This window comes from Eretmochelys imbricata, chromosome 23 (assembly GCF_965152235.1).
Source record: "Eretmochelys imbricata isolate rEreImb1 chromosome 23, rEreImb1.hap1, whole genome shotgun sequence".
Classification (NCBI taxonomy): domain Eukaryota; kingdom Metazoa; phylum Chordata; order Testudines; family Cheloniidae; genus Eretmochelys; species Eretmochelys imbricata.
In genome coordinates this window covers 3,633,433-3,652,441 of record NC_135594.1, presented here as the reverse complement: position 1 = coordinate 3,652,441, position 19,009 = coordinate 3,633,433, and the positions used below count along the sequence as shown (strand labels likewise).

At 50.7% G+C, this 19,009-nt stretch overlaps 1 protein-coding gene across 2 annotated transcripts in view; it reads right to left on the bottom strand.

The window, feature by feature from the left end:
• Positions 1 to 19,009, bottom strand: part of SAMD4B (sterile alpha motif domain containing 4B) — a 34,394-nt gene extending 15,385 nt beyond the window's left edge. The window contains exons 1-3 of one of the 2 annotated variants that reach the window (XM_077840339.1): positions 18,881 to 18,938; positions 7,060 to 7,202; positions 5,842 to 6,330 (exon numbers count right to left, since the gene is read on the bottom strand). In XM_077840339.1, coding sequence (XP_077696465.1) covers positions 5,842 to 6,037 — 196 coding nt within the window. In that variant the 5' untranslated portion in view covers positions 6,038 to 6,330; positions 7,060 to 7,202; positions 18,881 to 18,938. Of the gene's footprint in view, positions 1 to 5,841; positions 6,331 to 7,059; positions 7,203 to 18,880 lie in introns of both variants that reach the window. The other variant, XM_077840338.1, reaches the window with a different exon arrangement.

Here is a 19,009-nt window from a genome sequence, read left to right as displayed (position 1 = left end):
AAAGGAAGTGGGTCTTCACGCAGCACACAGTCAACCTGCGGAACTCATTGCCAGGGGATGTTGTAAAGGCCAAAAGAATAACTGGGTTCAAAAAAGAACTAGATAAGTTCCTGGAGGATTGGTCCATTAATGGCTATTAGACACAATGCTCAGGGACACAACCCCATGCTCCGGGTGTCCCTAAACGGCCAGAAACGGAGTGGACGACAAGGGATGGACCACTCGAAACTGCCCTGTTCTGTTCATTCCCTCTGAAGTACCTGGTGCTGGCCACTGTCAGAAGACAGGATACTGGGCTAGATGGACCCAATATGGCCGGTCTTATGTCAAATATTGATCTCAAGCAAGACAAATTTTAAGGAAGGGGGCTTTATCTAAGGTACCCCATGCTCGAACCACCTCAGGTTTGGATCGGTCACGCTATGCTGGACCCCCATGAGGCGCAGAAAGTTTCAAGACCATCCAAGTCAGTCTCCGAATTTTAGAGCTCTTAGGAAAGTCAGCTGTTCAACAGTAAGCTAGACACAACCTTAACTCAAGCAGGTGTTACAGCCTCTTTGGAATCGCCAACTCTCAGCAGAGATGACCAAGCCCCCTCAGCCGTCAGAGACAGTACCACAGCGTTCCAGGACAATGGGTGCGAGGGTCTTGGGTCAGAGGAGATCCAAGGTCCCACCCACTCTGCATGGACATGAAGATCTCCTTGGTTACTTTCCGAGGGAGCAGGGGTTTGCCCTGGTTTCCTGAGCCAAAATTTCCTCTCTCACCTCCAGCTGGTCTGCCTTGCTCTCCCCCCCAGAAGCAGCTGCGTTGGAGGTGCTGTCGGCACAGTCCACGCAGCTCCCCCAACACTACCTCCCTGCTAATCCCAGCTCTGCTACTGACTGACTGCGTATGGACTGAGGGGTCACTTTACTGCCCTGCCTCAGTTTCCCCAATGCCATGGGGAATGCATTTGGATGCTTGCGGCTCTGGACATCTCTTCCCTGGCAGCACAGGCTGCAGAACTGGGATCTCTTGTTCTTTAATAGCGACTTTGGGAGAAATTTTCCCTGCGAAGTCAGAGCAGACAGATTCCAGCGCACGCCGCCACCACCACGGGCAGATGCCCAAAGGATACAGTTACAGGCCCGGAGCAACCCATTAATTGCAGGGGGTGGGGGGGGAAGAGAGACCACAGGCTGGAAGGGCAGAGTCTGCTCAGCTGCGTGCCTGTCGGATGGAAGATACCCTCTGCCAAGGGAAGCTGCAATGAGCGACACATGCAGGCTCAGCAATCTTAATTCTTTAAACCTTAGCTCCTACCCACTGTTTCCTCTTGGCCTCCTAGGGGAAGATCCTTCCCACACCTGTGGAAGGACAGGTCTGCTGCACAGAGGGGTGACCCCACAACTGCACAGGGCCCCCTTCTACTGCTCTGCACAGTGGGGACTTGTGCCGCTACTCCACTCTCGAGAGTCCCCTGTAAGGGAGACAGTGTGGGCATGACACAGGCCTGGAGGGTCAGGACGCCTGGGTTCTATTCCTACCTCTTCCACCGATTTGCTGAGAGAGCAAGGGAAAGTCACTGCCTTGCCCCGCGCCTCAGTTTCCCTATCTGTAAAGCAGGGATAACCATACGTTTGCAGGGCGCTTAAAGATCTCTGGATGAAAAGCACTGGCTCGGCCCAAGTCCTGAGTTCCCAGGAGGATGGGTGGTCTGATTAACGGAACTGGAATCTATTGCCTTCATGGTTTATTTAGGGGGATCCACACATCGCCAGAGCAACTGTAGAAACAAGTACGCGTTTGACACTCCAATCTGGGCTATGACCCATTCCTGCCTGCCCCTAGCAGAGCACGCAATCTCAGCCAGGGAGCAGGAGACACACTTGGAGAGGACAGAGCGGCTACCTCAGGGGCATCTCCCATCACACACAGACAGCTATTTTTAACCTGGAAATTAAGGCTTAGGGAAAGGCTAGGCCGCAGAGGCTGAGGCCAACGATTCAGCGAGTGTCTCCCGCAAGCTGCCGACAGGCCCTGTGCAAACTTGACAAGATTTGCTTTGCCAGATCTCTGTGGGTGAGTGTGGTCCTTGGTCCCTCGATGAACAGCTGGGGGCTAAAAGGGTACCAGGCTGCACAGGGTTGGCCACGTTTCCAATCTCAAATCACCCCATGGGGGAATTCTGGAACGAGGCTGTTAAAATTCACATGCGAGCTGAAGTGTGGCACAAGCAAGAGGGGGGATTTTAGCTGAATCAAGAGCTCTTGCTTTAAAAAAAACACCGAATAGGTAGAACTTCTTTTTAAATCTAGCCTGTTCTGAGGCCCGACATTCCGAATCTAACATTTCTTCCCAGCTGAAAAGCAACACGCTTTTTACAGTTCACTCATTACTGGTTTTTAAATCAAACAGTCCTTTCAATTCAGATCATTTCCTTTTAGGAACAAAACAAGAGGCCCCTTAGATGGTTAAGTTTTACTTTGCTTTAAAAACTGGCTACCGAAGACGGGAAATGGCTAAATACTTTTGGCTGAGTGCATATTGTACGGCTGGCGTTATGTATTTAGCTTCAGCTAGATGGAAACAATGTTAAACTGTCTAAAGAGTTTTGATCGTGCTGATTTTGGGGGCGGAACTGAGTTAAGGAACAGCTTAATGACGTAGAGAGAAATGATAGGAAGTCAAAGAAATCTGGTGTCCCAGAAGCTGGGAATGGATCACTTAATGATTCCCTGTTCTGTTTGTTCCCTCTGAAGCACCTGCCATTAGCCACTGTCGGAAGACAGGATACCAGGCTAGATGGACCTTTGGTCTGACCAAACAGTATGGCCCTGTTTCTTGATCCTTTTGGATCAAAAACACGAAGCTAGCTCAGACGAATGGCAGTCTGGTATTATTTTACACCTCTGCTTTTCCCCCTCCTCTTCAAAAGCCCCCACTTCCCTTTGTTGCCTATTTGGGCATGTCTTTTTATTATTATTACTCTCACCCTAGCACGTTATGTCTGCGTAATATTGTCTGATTTTGTGTTGTCTCGTCTTGCAGCTCTGACAAGTTGTAAAGTCGCGTAACTGCGTAATCTTACTGGCTATCCTGTGAAAGGGGCAGTAACTGGTAACATCATACAAGCTGCAAGTCCTTTACCTGTTTGTAGTTTTTTATTGTTTCTTTAGGAAAATTAATAAAAAGTTAATCACTCACACACACACACACGCTTTTAACCAAGTTAGCTACAAAATGAAGACTGAAGAAAAAAAAAAAAAAAAGAGTTAGGGTCTTGCTGATACTTTATATATGGCATGGCCAAACCACGGCTCTTTCACAGTTCAAGTATGGCTCATGGAGCCCCTCCCCCGCTTCTCCATCTACCAGACTGGGGGGAGGGGGGAAGGGAGGGGTTGGGGCTTCTGCCCTGCAGGGAGGGGGGTCTCGGGGCTTTAGTCCCAGCAGGCGCCGCCCGGCGGGGCAGGTTGCGCATGTCTTGCGGCTCTCAAACTTCTGAAGATTACTGCATGTGGCTCAGAGAGTCAGTAAGTTTGGCCACCCCGCTTTACATCTGCACACCAGGATATTTCAAGGGCAGATGCCACCCCATTGCCACCAGCATAGTTTGAGTGGCAAAAAAAACACAACCACCCACCCTAGATGGAGTTATACTGGTATAGCTTACCCTGCTTTTGGCAAAGCAAAATAAGCTGTATTGGAATAAAAGCACCTTACGTGGGTGTAACTGCACCTGCATTAAGGCTATTACTGGTAAAAAGTCACTAGACGTGTACATTCAAAGTGGATTAGTTAAACTACACTAAGCTCCGTGTGGATGCACTCATTAAGAATGAGAAAAAAGAAAAGGAGTACTTGTGGCACCTTAGAGGCATCCGATGAAGTGAGCTGTAGCTCACGAAAGCGTATGCTCAAATAAATGTGTTAGTCTCTAAGGTGCCACAAGTCCTCCTTTTCTTTTTGCAGATACAGACTAACACGGCTGCTACTCTGTAACCTGTCATTAAGAATGAGAGTGGCCTTAATTCAGATTAGTTTAATTCAATTTCAAAACCTCACTCTCATAATTCACTTCCAAAGTGAATTAAACTAAATCAAATTAAGACCATTTTAATTTACAATGGGAGTGTCCACCCAGTAATTTAAAGTGATGTCACTAATTTTACACCTTGTGGTTAATTCCAATTAATTTTCCTGAGGGTCCCCATGTCGACACGCCTTAAGTGTCCACACTGAGGGTTTCCCTGGTTTGATTAAGTCAGTTTGATTTCCCCATATTTATTCCCTGCCCAGTGGGTGGGGAGGAGAGGAGAGAAAGGAAGGGAGGAGGTCTTAACATGGACGCATACAAGACTTTAGACCAGGCATTTCTCAACCAGGAAGGCCACAACCTTCAAGGGGGTTACCAGATGCTGAAAAGTTTTAGTACAATCTAAAGCAAGGAAAATCTCACTCCCCCATTTCTGGCACATCTTGACCTTTTCATGGTCAAGCATTCTCCAATCAACCCCTCAAAACACACAAATAAGTTATACAGGTTTACCATTATCACTGATTGTTATTTATATTTTACTCTTTTATAGTAAGAGTCAGAGGCTCAGGAAAATGTTTGCCTTCAAATAAGGGGTCGCCAGCCTCCAGGCTAAGTAACAAGTCACCCTACAAATACATCTGCATTAAGGCCAGATCTACCCTGAAAGAGCTTTAAACGTCTGTGCTTCTGAGATGCTTAAGTGATCAAGTGCAAAGAGACACACACAGCAGCTACTGCATACCAGGGAGGAGAGTTAAGTAGTTCCAACACACTGCAATTGCTCTCCAAGAATCTGAAGAATGTGAATAGCAAAGGCGGGAGAGCGGCTGGGGGTGGGACCAGGAAGAAAGGGGATGAAATGGAGGAGGGGGAACAGAGGTTGAGTTGAAGCTGGGGAACAGTCTCCTCCCATGGAAAAAGGAGCCCTGGCTCCTGGAACGTTTAGAACTAGGTCACAGAGAGGATTGTACTTAGGAAGAATGCTGCCCTGATTCCCGGTGGGCTGGATTATATAAACCAATTGTCTATTTCAATCTTTGGTGTAGGACAATACACATGCTCCAATGTTAGTCACCAAGATCTCCTGTTTACACAGCGTTCCAGGCTCAGTAGGGGGAGCTCTCCCCTCGGAAACCATATTGACCCCCATGCCCCAGAGCAGCACTAAGGGGCCCAGCCATCCTGCAGAAAGAAAGACAGGCAACTCTCCTTTCTGAATCAGGGCTCACCCCACTACACCAGCTTGTCTGCTGCTGTCTTGGGGGAAGCCATTAAGCAAGAGCTGCCCTGGTATCCCAGCTTTAATGAGCAGAGTCTAAATTACCACCATTTGTATGACAGTTGTGCCCAGCCTTGAACTGGGAGCCCATTACACTAGGGGCTGTACAGGTGTATTACGGTAGCACCTAGGAGCCCCAGTTACAGACACAATTGTGCTAGATACAACACAAACAGACAAAGGAGACGGTCCCCTGACCCAAGAGGTTTACAATCCCAATGGATAGAGCATGCCTCCTTTTCCACCCTAAACCACTGTATAGTGTTGTTGCAAAGCTGTTATCAGCTGCCCTGTCTCGCCCCAGACATGGCTGCTTTTCAGAGACTGTTAGTCTCACATACCTCAACAATGGACTCGTTTTATAGTTCAGAGAGGGGAGAGTCGGATTAAACTATGCTGATCTAAACCCACCCCAGTCCTGATGCTAAACCCAGTCTGCTCCACCTCAGACGGGGGGGGGGGGGGGGGGAGAGGGAGGGAGGGAAACAGCTCCGCTTGACCGACAGCAGCTGCGTCCCGAAGCTGCGCCCAAACTTACCTGCGCTGTTGGCCTCCGACTCCACGATGTGGATCTCGGTGCAGTCGGCCAGCGAGTGCTCCAGGCACAGCTGCAGGAAGCGGGCTTGGGTGCGAGTGACACGCTTGAGGAGGGAGAGCAGAGCCACCGTCTGCTCGCATTCATTCCAGCCTTTGAACCAGCCGGCCAGGATTCCCACCTGATCCCGGAACATCATGGTGGCAGGCGCGTCAACGTGGCTCGACAGCGACACGCCCAAGGCTGGGGGGGAGGGGGAGGGGAGGGAAGGGGGTCAGGGGAGAGGGGGGAGCAAGGGAAACCCCCTCACATGGTTTCAGCTTTAAGTCCTACGGTTTGGCCCAGAGATGGAGGAGGGCACGACCTGGAATGCAAATCCTGCTGCCAGTGAAGCTGGGATCACATGTGTGGGGGGGAGATTGTCCCAAAAGATCTTTCTCCGTGTAGATCCTTTTGCAGGGCTCTCCTCTAAACAGACTGCCTTGGAGATCCCTGCAAGGAAAAAGAAATATGAGATCGATTAAGAAAGATTGGCCACCCCGGAGCACAGCCTGCATTGTTCTATAACCAGGTTTAAGGCCTCTCTTGCTTTACAACAACAGACAGTCGGGACGATGACACATCCAAACACGCAACAGGCTACACGCTGAGCCCAGCAGAAAGCCCACTTGCGGAACTCATCGCCACAGGAGATCAGAGAGAGTCAACTATTGCATCTGGACAGCTTTATGACCAGCAACGTTGGTGCAAATCAGACCTCAGGTGGGAGAGACGAATTCACTTTTCTCCCCTGTTTCCCCCACATACGGTATTGTGCAATTCACAGATTCCAAGGGACCATTGTGATCACCTAGTTTGACCTTCTGGATAACACAGGCCAGAGACCTGTCCCAAAATAATTCCTAGAGCAGAGCTTTCAGAAAAACGTCTAGTCTTGATTTAAACATGGTCCGTGATGGAGAATCCATGACCACCATTGAAACAATATCCCAAGGGTCAACTACTCTCGCCGTTAAAAATGTATGCTTGATTTCCAATCTCAAGTTATCTAGCTTCAACTTCCAGCCTTTGGATCACGTTAGACCTTTGTCTGCTACACTGAAGAGCCCAGTGTTAAATATTTGTTCCCCACGTAGGTATTTATAGACTGGGATCAAGTCACCCCTTTAGCTTAAAGGGAAAGTTACTAGACTGAGCTGGTTGGATGAGAAGGGGATTCACCTTAAGCATCAGGCACTGGATGTTGATAGAGACCGGACAGCAGGCAAGGTAGAGCAGCCGTCTGACCCAGTGCGGCAGGAAGGTGCCAGATGGAATAACAGACCAACCAGGCGAGGCAGGGTAGTGATACAAGGGCAGGGTACCTGATCAGAGAGACCCAACCAGCCAATCCTGGGCAACCACATTGCTACAGTACCATAAACCCTCTCCTTCCCTCCCCCTGCCCCGAACTGCAAGTTCATCTTTGTTCATTTCGCATGCAGCCAACCAACCCAAGCAGGTCCAACTCCCCCCAACCCCAGGGCTGCCCTAACAAGACGTGAAGCGAGATTTGAAAGCAGCACTGTGACAAGCGAGCTGATAGCAAGAATCAAGTCAGGGCCAGCCACTGGTGGAAAAGGATGGTTCGGGGCCAAAGTTTAGGTTTTGGAAAAAGGAGATCTTCTCTCTTCTGCCCTGCCCAATAAGATAGAAACCTGGAAAGCCAGGGAGAGGGGATTTTTACATTTAAAGTCTTCTCTTGCACTGATTGCTGCCCACACAGCAGAACTAACAGCATTCAAGAGGCAAAACAGTCTAAGCTGAAGGACGTACATTATAAACACACAGGAGGCCTGCAAAGTCAAAGACCTGGGGTGTATCCACACTACGAAGGCTTTGCGGGTATAGCTGTGTCCACACCAGGTTTGCTGGCACACCTACATCGGTTAGGGGTGCTGATTTTTATCCCCACACTCTTAGTTAACACAGCTATGCTTGCAAAACATACACGCTCCCTCCAATCCTTTTTAAGCTTAAAAAAAACCAAACAAGCAGGGAGACTTTCCTTTTTAAGAATGTCAGGAATGTTACATCTCACTTTTCCTGGACATCGCCTTGGAGGACTCAGGCACAGCTTGTGAGATCTCTGCCTTTGGAGAGCCAACACTGGGCTCACTTTAGTTTTCCTTCCAACGGGCTGATTCAGGTGTTATGCTAACTAGACAGCTCACACACCTAAAGTTCTCATTTGGGACCTGTGATGGAGGAAGGAGCGGTTAAGGTTGCTAACCTGGGATGTCTGGAGTTCAATACCTCGCTTTGCCAGACTTCCTGTGTGACCTCAGAAGAGGCCCATCTAAATAGCACTGCCCTGCCTCACAAAGGGGGTTGTGAAGATAAATAAGTTAAAGATTGCAAGATGCTTTGATTCTACAGCAGTGGTTTTCAACTTGTGGTCCACGGACCCCGGGGGGTCTACAAACTATGTCTAAGATTCCCAAAGGGGTCTGTACCTCCATTTGAAATTCTTTAAGGGTCCGCAAATGAAAATAGGTTGCAAACCATTGATTTATGGTGATGCGGGCAATTCAAGTACCACAGGTCGTTGGGGGGGACCTTTCAGAAAATATGTTTGCTTTTTGCACTTCACTCACAGTGGAATCTGTTCTCTCCCCTATTTACAGTCGGTTCCACTTCCTGGTTCTCGTACACAGCAGAAGGCTGCACTGTCGGGTGGTATGCACAGCAGGGGGAAGATCTAAATCCAAATAAAACCCTCAGTGAAATTCACCTTCCAGTCAAGACACATTTCTAACACACCACTGACTTACAATAAGTCACTTCTGTCAGAAGATGTTTTAGCTACTATTAAGGCATCTAAAATCACACTCACAGATGAGCAAAAAAAACGTCTTTTTGCCCTCAATTTCCTCCATGCATGCGGCAGCACTTTGGGTACTATCATCCTGGCTGGTTCCTGGCTGTTTCCCCTTATGTTCCTGTGACTCCCTCTACACAGCCCCAATGGAAGATTGAAACATACAGGGTAGGGAAATGCAACTGTAAAGCCTCAAAAGGGAGCATTTTCAGGGCAAGCATTAGGACCTACAGCTGCTTTTAACTTTTGCTGTGAAACCAACAAGATTTCACGTCACCGGCGTCTCTGGAGAGTCACCTGCTCCTGGCACGCAAGCACAATACTGAGGATCAGGACCGCCCAAGAGAAGCAGAGATAAGACAGGAGTAAGAGGGATAGTAGCCGTAAGGGGGCTGAAAAGGAAACTGGCTTTCAAAGCCTATTCAGCAAACAAACAATTCAAGACCCATTTTCTCCTATCAGGAGACTCCCCCATTAAGTCTCTGGCCATCGGGAGATCCACGCAACAGTGGGTTGAGCAGATGGGGATCCCGGGCACAAATCAGCGTCACAAGGGGAACTTAACGACCCTTTTGTTGCAGTCTCTTTGTAATCCAGAGGGGCCTATCTAGGAACCCAAAATTCCTTGCCCCTTTTTGCTCCAAGAGGGGATTAACTAGATTGTGGAGAAAGAACTCCCTCTTAGCAGGATGTGGGTGTGGGGTGGGGGTCTCTCAAAGGCAGGGAAGAAGCACACTAGCTGCAGTGGTGGTGGTGGGCGGGGGGACATCAGCTCTGCGGCACAGCCATTCTGCAGACACAGCACTTCAGAACTGACAATGCTGAAGACTGTATGAGAAAAAGAAGCAGCTTTGGCTGAGTGGAAGGACAACAGGTGCTTCATATTCCAGCCACGTAACTGTCTCAGATATTCCCCCTGCCCCCCATAGCCTAACGGGTGTGGAATTCTCACACAAGACGTCTTGAACTCCTGAGCTCCCACGACTGACTTTCCTGTGCTGTTTGCACACCTCGATTTTCTGTCTGAAGCTATAGCTTTCTGAAGCCCAACAAAGCATTCAGACAGCACCTCGCGCTGTGTCTAAGAGGGTTTATAGACTGTGTCTGCACAACGGAAGGCATGTTTGCTGGCTCTGTCTGCAGTGGGATTAGCTCTGCCTCTACGTATTTAAAAAACAAAAGGAAAAGCAGAGATGCTTTTCCAACAGAGTCCAGAGGTGGTGGACACAGACCAACTGTTGGAGAGAGACGTCTGGTTTCCTGATTGAGCTGCTGAAACGGCTGGACCGTGCTCTGACTTGGCAAGGCAGGACATACCATACCAAGAATGCAGCCCTTGGGAGCCATCCAAGGCAACTTGCAGCCTGCCCCCTCTCTTTAATATGGACAAGGCCCAGTGTACAATGCTGCCACCATGAACACAGTGGGTAGCACAGCCTAGTGCTCAGAGCAAAGGGTCAGGATCCCCACATCTTCATCCTAGCTCTGCTACGGACTCCTTATGCTCGTTGGCCATTCCATGGTGCTTCTCGGCACCACTGGGGCGTTAGCCCCAGCATCGCAGCCTGGGTTCCAGCTCAGGAGGGGAGACTCTGCCTTTTGACAGCCGCTCTGGCCACTTCAACGGGATGCCTCTCTCTAAACCCCAGCCCCAATCGCAGAGACCCTGCAGCATCACCCCTGCTGCATGAAACCCAGGTAGTAATAAATATATCATAAACCCCAGCTCTTATCTACTGCTTTTCATTGGCAGACCTCAGAGACCTTTACAAAGCAGCACCATCCCCATTTTACAGACGGAGAAACTGAGGCACAGAGCCGAAGGCTAGTCGCGGGAGAGATGGGAATAGAACCCAGGAGTCCTGACTCCCCATCAGCTGATTTGAGTCACCCTCATGCCGCACTCTCTCCCTTTGCCTCCTCATCCAGTGCGGGGCCTAGCTCAACGGTCTTCTCAGGCTGTCTCAGACACTGCCATGCTCAGCACAGACACTGCAATTTGGCTCAGAGACTAGGACCACCTGTCATCTGGCCTCCTTTGGATCCTGGAGGAAGCATGGCCCAGTGGTTAAAGCACCAGCGTGGCACTCAGGAGACCTGGGTTCAATTCCCTGCTCTGCTAGAGCCAAGAGTCACACAGAGACAAGTGATGTAGTCTGTACAGCTGGGGAAACTGAGGCAGCAATGGGAGACAAACAACATCTAGCGCTTTTCCTCACCCAATCTCAAAATGCTTCAAGGGAGGTCAGTCCCATTTTCCCCATCTACAGATGGGGATACTGGGGCAGAGAGGGAACATGACTTATCCAAGGCCACCAATGGAACCAGGCCTCAAATCCCAAGCCGGGTCTCTATCCTGCTAGGTCCTCCCTCACAGGTATGTTAGGAGGATAAATACTCTAAAGATTGTGAGGCATTCAGATACGGATGTAAGATAGGTCAGTTTCTGCAGGCTGTGACTACAGACAGACACAGAGACGACGACACTATAAAAATAAGAGCAATCAGATACAAGCAGGTAAACCCTAAGACCGCACGGGTACACTCCACTTCTTTGGAGCAGCGTACCCCTTTCCACGGGTACTCAGCACCTATATATTGCGTCAGTCTCTGCAGCAATCGAAGACAATCAATATATCTTGGATCTATACAAAGGAATCTATTGACCCCATTAGCAACCTCAGTGTCTCAATCTAATATATTTATGCCCTCCGAGAAGAACTCAATTTTATTTTTCGATCATTTCCACAGATTATAAAGGTTTATTTTTTAAGCATTCCCCACCCCAATTTTTATCTATTTAAATTTTCACTGTTTTGGGAAATTGGAGACATGGGGTCAGACAAATATTTATTGACAGCGGATGCTGAGTTCCAAAAAGCCAGTGGTTTAGAAACCATTAAAACACAAACTGTCAACCTCACATGTCAAAACATACAAAGGTAAATAGTCTTTTGCTTGTGACGAGCCTAATTCAAAAGTCTTGATCACTGGATTTGGACTCTAATAAGCCCGCCAATTTCGATCATCATTGGGAAATATTTTCCCTGGGTTTGGGGGTGCAGTGAAGTCTATGTTTAGTGACAATTACCAATAAAAATCTAATCCCTCCAAGCCTGCCTATGAGTGATGTGCTATTATCCCCACGCACCAATGGGGAAACTGAGGCACGGATGGAGCTAAATGACACAGTCACACAGGGAGTCTGTGGGGGAAGTAAGACTTGAACTCCCAAGTCCTAGGCTAATGCAGTAAGTGGAAGCAGCGTCTGGACCCTGCTGAATGAAGCATCCTTTGTCCCAGTGTTTTCCCCTCTGCCCGTTGGCCTGGGTGCTATTTCCTGTCAGCGTTGCTGGAGGCGGCCAGGTTACAATCGCGCCCTGTGCACTGTTGTCCATGTGCGCTAGCCACGGCCAAGTGGAGGGATGGGGATGGCGGCGAAGGGAGACATAGCAATTTTTAAAGTGCGAGGCTGTCAAACCCTTCTGAAAAGGCGTGTGTCTGAAGAGAGACTGAAGGGAAGCTGCTGTCTGGGTCTCTCCCCACTGGACGCTATCATTAGAGCCAAACTAAGCCGGCTCCCGGAGGTAAGGAGACAGGAGCAACGACGCAGCCCGCTGTAATTACACCTTCGGAGGGAGTGCTGGCCACCAGCGGCCTAAGCTTCAGAGGGGACCCAGGAGACACAAGCAGCAATCGATGTCATGCAGCTGGGCGGACCGATGCAGAGCACACGCCACATCCCCACTGGAGGAGGCCGGCAGTTTGCATTTCTACAGCCCCCGGAGACGCGGCCAGCCTGAGAGGTGCCAACCCCCAGCAACTCCCACTGGAAATCCAGACCCCCAACTCATTCGCGCCTCTCTCCCTGCTGAGGTTGCTCCTAAGGGGCCCCCCTAGTTAGCACCAGAGGCAGCAGGGGGTTCAGTGATGTGGACACGTCCCATTGGGAATCAGGCTGGCACCCAGCCACCATCATGGCAGCCGGTTTGGGGTAGCCCTGGACTGGATCAGAACCAGCATACAGGAGATCCGAGGCTTCTGTATCTCATCCCACCAGCTATCCGATTCCTGAGTCTGACCCTCAAATATTAACCTTGTGCAAGCTTCCGCACCGGCTTTAGCTCATCAGTCGCAACTTGGTTCCCAGGCTAGCACAAAGAAAAGGGAGGAATTTCACCCCCTCTTCTGTTATCCGTGCCTGAAGATCTGTTCTCTATGAGCTGGCAACTCCTGCCACTGGCTGACAGCAGTCACCATCTGGAAATCCGTTCTACACGCTGCCCTCCACCTCCTGCTTTGAAAAGTTACTATTATACCACCTAGCTCTTTTCATCTGTAGACCACAAAGCATTTTAGAGCGTTGTGCCTCCATTTCCCCCATAAAGTGGGGAAACCGAGGCACAGAAGAGGGAAGTGACTTGCCCAAGGTCACCCAACAGGGGACAGAATCCAGCTCTCTTGGGTCCCAGTGCAGTGCCCTACCCACATTCTGAAATGAATGTGATGGGTCTCAGACCAGCACCCAACAGGTTGTCACAAAAGCCACCACAACAGACAAGTGACTGATACCTCCGGAAGACGAGATTTGAATGGACCATCATATGAGAGCTGGTTTCCCCAGGGCAGGGCTAAGGCACATGAGTGGGAGGGGGCGGCGTGTAAAGGGAAGCTCCCCCTACCACTACCAGGGCTGTACCTGCTCCACAGATAGATAGAGGATTTAGTCTCCAACGGATGTCAGCATGTTGTAAAGCCAATCCCTCTACTTATATGGCCCCGGTCACCGTGGCATCTGACCACCTCACAATGGACTCATCCTCCCTACATCCTGTGAGCTGGGGCAGGGCTAGCATGCCCATTTTACAGATGAGGAAACTCAGGCAGAGAGAGGCAACTGACTTATGGTCACACAGGATCACTTCAGCAGAGCAGGGAACAGGTCCCAGGCTTGCTCCATAACCACTAGGCCATCCTTCCTCTTCAACGGTGCTAAAATACAGTATATAAAAAAACCCTCCCCTGCCCCCCAAACTCGATCTGGAGATTGCACTACAGGAGCAGCTCAGCTCCGACAGGCTAGCCGGGCCAAATTTTTGGCGTGCTTCTCCATCCACTTGCTGCTTCAGAAGAGCCTCGGCGTTTGCCTCATTCAGCAAAGACTTTGAACTCTGAGAAGCCAGACCCATCACCTTCCTCAGCCTATTGGCCCACGTTACCCCTCCCTCTTTGCGGCCTTCCAAAGGCTCCCTCCCTCCCGCTCGACTTTAAAACTTGCCCGCAACTGCATTCCAGCCTATGCTGCGACGGGGCGAGCCCCCACAACAGCAGCCAGGGCTAGCTACCGGGTTTCTTGTGCCTTCCTCTGAAGAAGGGAACATCCCCCGCTCTGCCTGGCCGGCACCACCAGTTTCAGTGTCTCACGGTGTCCGCTCTCACCCTACACACCGACCCTTGCCAGTCCCCTGCTGCTTTCCCCATGTTTGACACCATCTGGATATCTTGCTCCTTCATGATACCCATGAGCATTGAGATCAACTACCAGCAGGAAGAGTTCCCAGCGCTCTCTCAGCATCTCTTTGGAGCTAGGCGTGTCTTCATCCCATGCCTTCTGTAGGACGACACAGTGGTGGTGCTGACCAGAAAGATTTCAGGCTTGGGATTATTCTGTAGATGAGGGAGGTTCTCTTTGTGCTTGGCACAAACCAAAAGAGCATCTTCTCGGAAGGCTTCAGAGCAAGGACACCAGAAGGCCTCGAAAAAGAGGGTGAGAATTTCACCCCCTCCATCTTGGCACATCACAGATGATGACAGAAGAGCTCTCTCCGAATCACTCATTAGTTCCCTAGGGTTCATTCCTCAGCCTTTTGTCCAGACTGGTTTCAAGAGGAACAAGCCACGGGACCGCTACCTCCCCAAGGCCTTGTTTTCATTGATTCTGCCCAGCTGGCCGGAACGGGCAGACAAATTGTCCCACAAGCCACCGCGACACGATTGATAGGGAGAGTTCAGATTAGCGCAGAGTTAAGCACCATGGGGTACGACCTCCCACAGAAGTTGCAGCGCCTCACACAAGCGAGGATAGCACCAACATGGATGCAGTAACTGCAGATTTTGCAGCGTGGCAGTTCTCAAGCTAGGCCAACTCAAGGGGTCAAATTGCACAGCGAAGACAAATCCAAAGAGATCTCCCAGCAGTGAGACATTTCCTCTTTGTGGCCTGTGTGCGCATGGGCTGAAATTCAGCAATTATCTTCTTGGGTTCCTCCCCACCCCCACCCCATCCTTGGTTACAGTTTATTTTATTCTTCCCTAGGGTGGAGCCCACCTACCTGAGGTTAAAACTCCCTGTGCCCTGTCTCCACTAGGACTGGCTATCCAACCCATGCCTTTCCGGCTGTGAAGACATTGCGTCTACAACACAGCCACAAACTCAACTTGGCTCTCCCGAGCCCCAAGCCCAGATGCCACCACTGTCCCCAATGTGTACCCCCAATCTCCCCCACACCACCCCTTTTCCGCTCAGTGCTGCCTCCAAGTATATGAGATGCCTGGAGATCTTTGTTACTGGATAACTGGAAGAACCACACTTGGGTCCTTCTCTAGAACTTGTTATTTCCAGGATCTCCAGGCATGTGACCGACATCAAAGCATCACAGTCCCCTTTGTGAAGTATGAGTGACCCCGCCAGGAGAAAGAGCGAGCTGTGAAGCAGGGCGGGGTGGAAGAACCAGGAATGGAAGCCAGGAGTATTAACTCCCACTCCCCTGGTCTCCCCATTAGACCCTGCTCTCAGAACCAAGGACAGAACCCAGTGAATGTGTCTTGACGACTGGACAACACCGCATATTAAGGAAGTGATGGAGAACAATAAGAAAACAGTGACAACGTACACATTGTTGGTACAACCTCAGCGTAGGTACTGCAGTCAGTTTGCTCATTTCAGTTAAGAGCAAAGAGAAAGGACCAGAGGAGGCTAGCAAACCTGATCAAGTGTAGACAGGGGAGATCTGAAAAATGGAAGGCGGTACAGAACTATGGCACAATGAAAGCTAGTTTGGTTCTCTCTGTCTATTCTGACCCATAATAGCCCACTCAGAATTTTAAAAAAACAAACAAACAGATTTCTAACTCATAGAAGGAAAGAAGCTGTTAACATTACTTAACATTAACTTGTAGAACTCATTGCCACTTGATAATAAGCAACTGGGTTGGGCACTAAGGTTCCAGAAAGAAAAATCAGACGGTACTAGGAAAGAATTTCAGCTGTACAGGACAAAATCATAAGGACGATCAGCCCTAAAGCACGAGGGCATGAGATGACCAGCTGGGGGTGGTCAGGAAGGAAATGCATGTGCGCGTTCCAGAGTGGAATGGGATTGCACAAGGAGGTATTTTAGGAAGGGAGGGTTATGCCACCCTCTGAAACATTCAATGCTGGCTGCTGCAGGAAGCAGGATACCAGATAGACTCACTCAATGGACCATTAGTGGCACATGCCTGGCTTTGCAGGAGGGTTCCAATGGGATGCAAGGATCCCTGCTGGAAGCATTTCAGGGATAAGGGGATTTCTGGAGCAAGAGAGTTGGGGTGATCCAAGGCTTTGTGGAAAATATCTCTATAGAAAGGTCTCGGTACAGAGGGAAGGATAACAGATCTCCTCCATGGGATGTCCTTAGGGGTATACACATAAGGAGGACAGAAGGCAGTGCAGTCACCCAGCATGACAGAGAAGACAGACCTCTAGTCAGAGTCTAGCAGAGACAGCTGTGAGTATCTTAAGGGAATCAGAGCAAGTAGATGGGAGGTGTTCTGTCTGGTACATAGGAATGGGGAAGAAATTTGGCTAGATGGTCTCCGTGTGCATTTTGAGAGAAGGGGAGAAGAGACAGGATCTCTAGCAAGAGCACTCTGGAATCCATGGGGAGAGTGCAGAGACATTAAGAATTATGTCCCGGGCAAAAGGAACAAGGGAGGGTGTGCTGATGGGTTGCATTTGGGAGGTGGGGGTGGGGTGTCCCAGGTTTAGGGTGCAGTACCAGATCCCAAGTTGGGGAAAGAGGAGGTGATGTAATACATCCCATATAAAATGATGGGGTCTAAATTAGCTGTTACCACTCAAGAAAGAGATCTTTGAGTCACTGCGGATAGTTCTCTGAAAACATCCACTCAATGCGCAGCGGCAGTCAGAAAAGAGAACAGAATGTTGGGAATCATAAGGAAAGGGAGAGAGAATAGGCCAGAAAATATCATGTTGCCTCTATATAAATCCATGGTTTGCCCACATCTTGAATACTGCGTGCAGATGTGGTTGCCCCATCTCACAAAAGATATATTGGAATTGGAAAAGGTTCAGAAAAGGACAACAAAAATGATTAGGGGGATGCAATGGCTTCTGTATGAGGAGAGATTAATAAGATTGGAACTTTTCAGATTGGAAAAGAGACGACTAAGGCGGGGATATGATAGAGGTCTATAAAATCATGGCTGCTATGAAGAAAGTAAATAAGGAAGTGTTATTTACTCCTTCTCATAACACAAGAGCCAGGGGTCACCCAATTAAATCAACAGGCAGCAGGTTTAAAACTAATAAGAGGACGTATTTCTCCACACAACGCACAACCTGTGGAACTCCTTGCCAGAGGATGTTGTGAAGGCCAAGACTACAACAAAGTTCAAAAAAGAGCTAGATAAATTCATGGAGAATATGTCCATCAATGGCTATTAGCCAGGATGGCCAGGGATGGTGTCCCTGGCCTCTGTTTGCCAGAAGTTGGGAATGGGTGACAGGGGACAGATAACTTGATCATTACCTGTTCTATTCATTCCGCCTGGGGCACCTGGCGCTTGCCACTGTCAGTGGACAGGATACTGGGCTAGATGGACCTTTAGTCTGACCCAGCGTGTAATATATGGGAACCCAAATCAGAGTGAGGTAGGGGATCCAGAGGAGGAGAAAAAGGTTCCCTAGGTGGAGTGGGGGTAAAGGGTAACTCTCGATAAGGATGGGGTAGGATGCCTGCTTTGGAAGGGGCAGGCAATGTTTGGTTTGGGGATCTAGCTGAATTGAGTGTAGAGGATCCCTGGATCACAGATGATGGAATACAGGGGGTCCCCAGATCAGGGCAGGGTTTCGTGTGCTGGAGGGAAGGGGATTCCCAGACCATAGTGGATTAGAGTGTTGGTGTGTGTATTGGGGGGGAGGGGGGGGCAGTTCACGGGCACCAACTTACCAAAGTGGGGGGAGACGCTCAACCCCCCCTTCCATCGCAGGCTCCGCCTCCACTCCACCCTTTCCTCGAAGCCCCCTCCCCCCATCTCTTCCTGCCCCAACTCTTCTCTCTCCCTCTCAGCACCTCCTATATGCCATGGAACAGCTGGAGCACCCATGGAGTCGGTGCCTACCAGGCGATTGGTTGTAGTGGAGAGAAGGTGGACCCCTGGATCAGGGAGGATGGATTACAGGGGACCCCCCAGACCAGGGTGGGGTTGGAAATCTGGGGGGAGGGGCGCTGCAGAGAGGGAAGGATGCTGGTTTAGGAGTGGAAGGAATGAAGTACAGAGGGATCCCCTGGATCAGGGCGGGGTTGGTAGGGAAGGGGGATCCCTGGATCAGGGAAAATGGATTACAGGGGAATCCCTGGATCAGGGCGGGGTTAGAATCTGGGGGGAGGAAAGGAGGCTGGTTTAGGGAGGAGGGGAGGGATGAAGCCCGGAGCAGGGCGGGGTTGGTTGGGATGGAGGGAAGGGGGATCCCAGGAGCAGGGCGGGGTTGGAAATCTGGGGGGAGGGGAGGAGGCTGGTTTTGGGGGGGGGGATGAAGCCCGGAGCGGGGCGGGAAGACCTCTGGGTGTGGGAGGGGGGCTGGAGAGGGGGGAGGGGCCCCGGGCTCGGGGTGGGGGAGGGGCGAGATGCAGCACGCGGGAGAAGCCAGGATCGGGGCGCGGGGGGGTCCCTGGCTGGGGGAGGGGCCCCGGGCTCGGGGTGGGGGAGGGGCGAGATGCAGCACGCGGGAGAAGCCAGGATCGGGGCGGGGGTCCCTGGCTGGGGGAGGGGCCGAGGGGGGAGGGGCCCCGGGCTCGGGGTGGGGGAGGGGCGAGATGCAGCAGAGGGGAGATGCTCGCCCCGAACGGGGGGGAGGGGCCCGAGCAGGCGCGGGACGGGGACGCGCCCCACACTCACCGTCTCTGCGGCCCGTCCGGCCCCGGCCTCGGCCCCGCCAGCCTCACACCGAGGCGCCCGTACCGTAGCCCACCGCGCAACGCCAGCGCGCACGGCACGCCACGCGTCAGCGCGCAGCCGCCTCGCCAT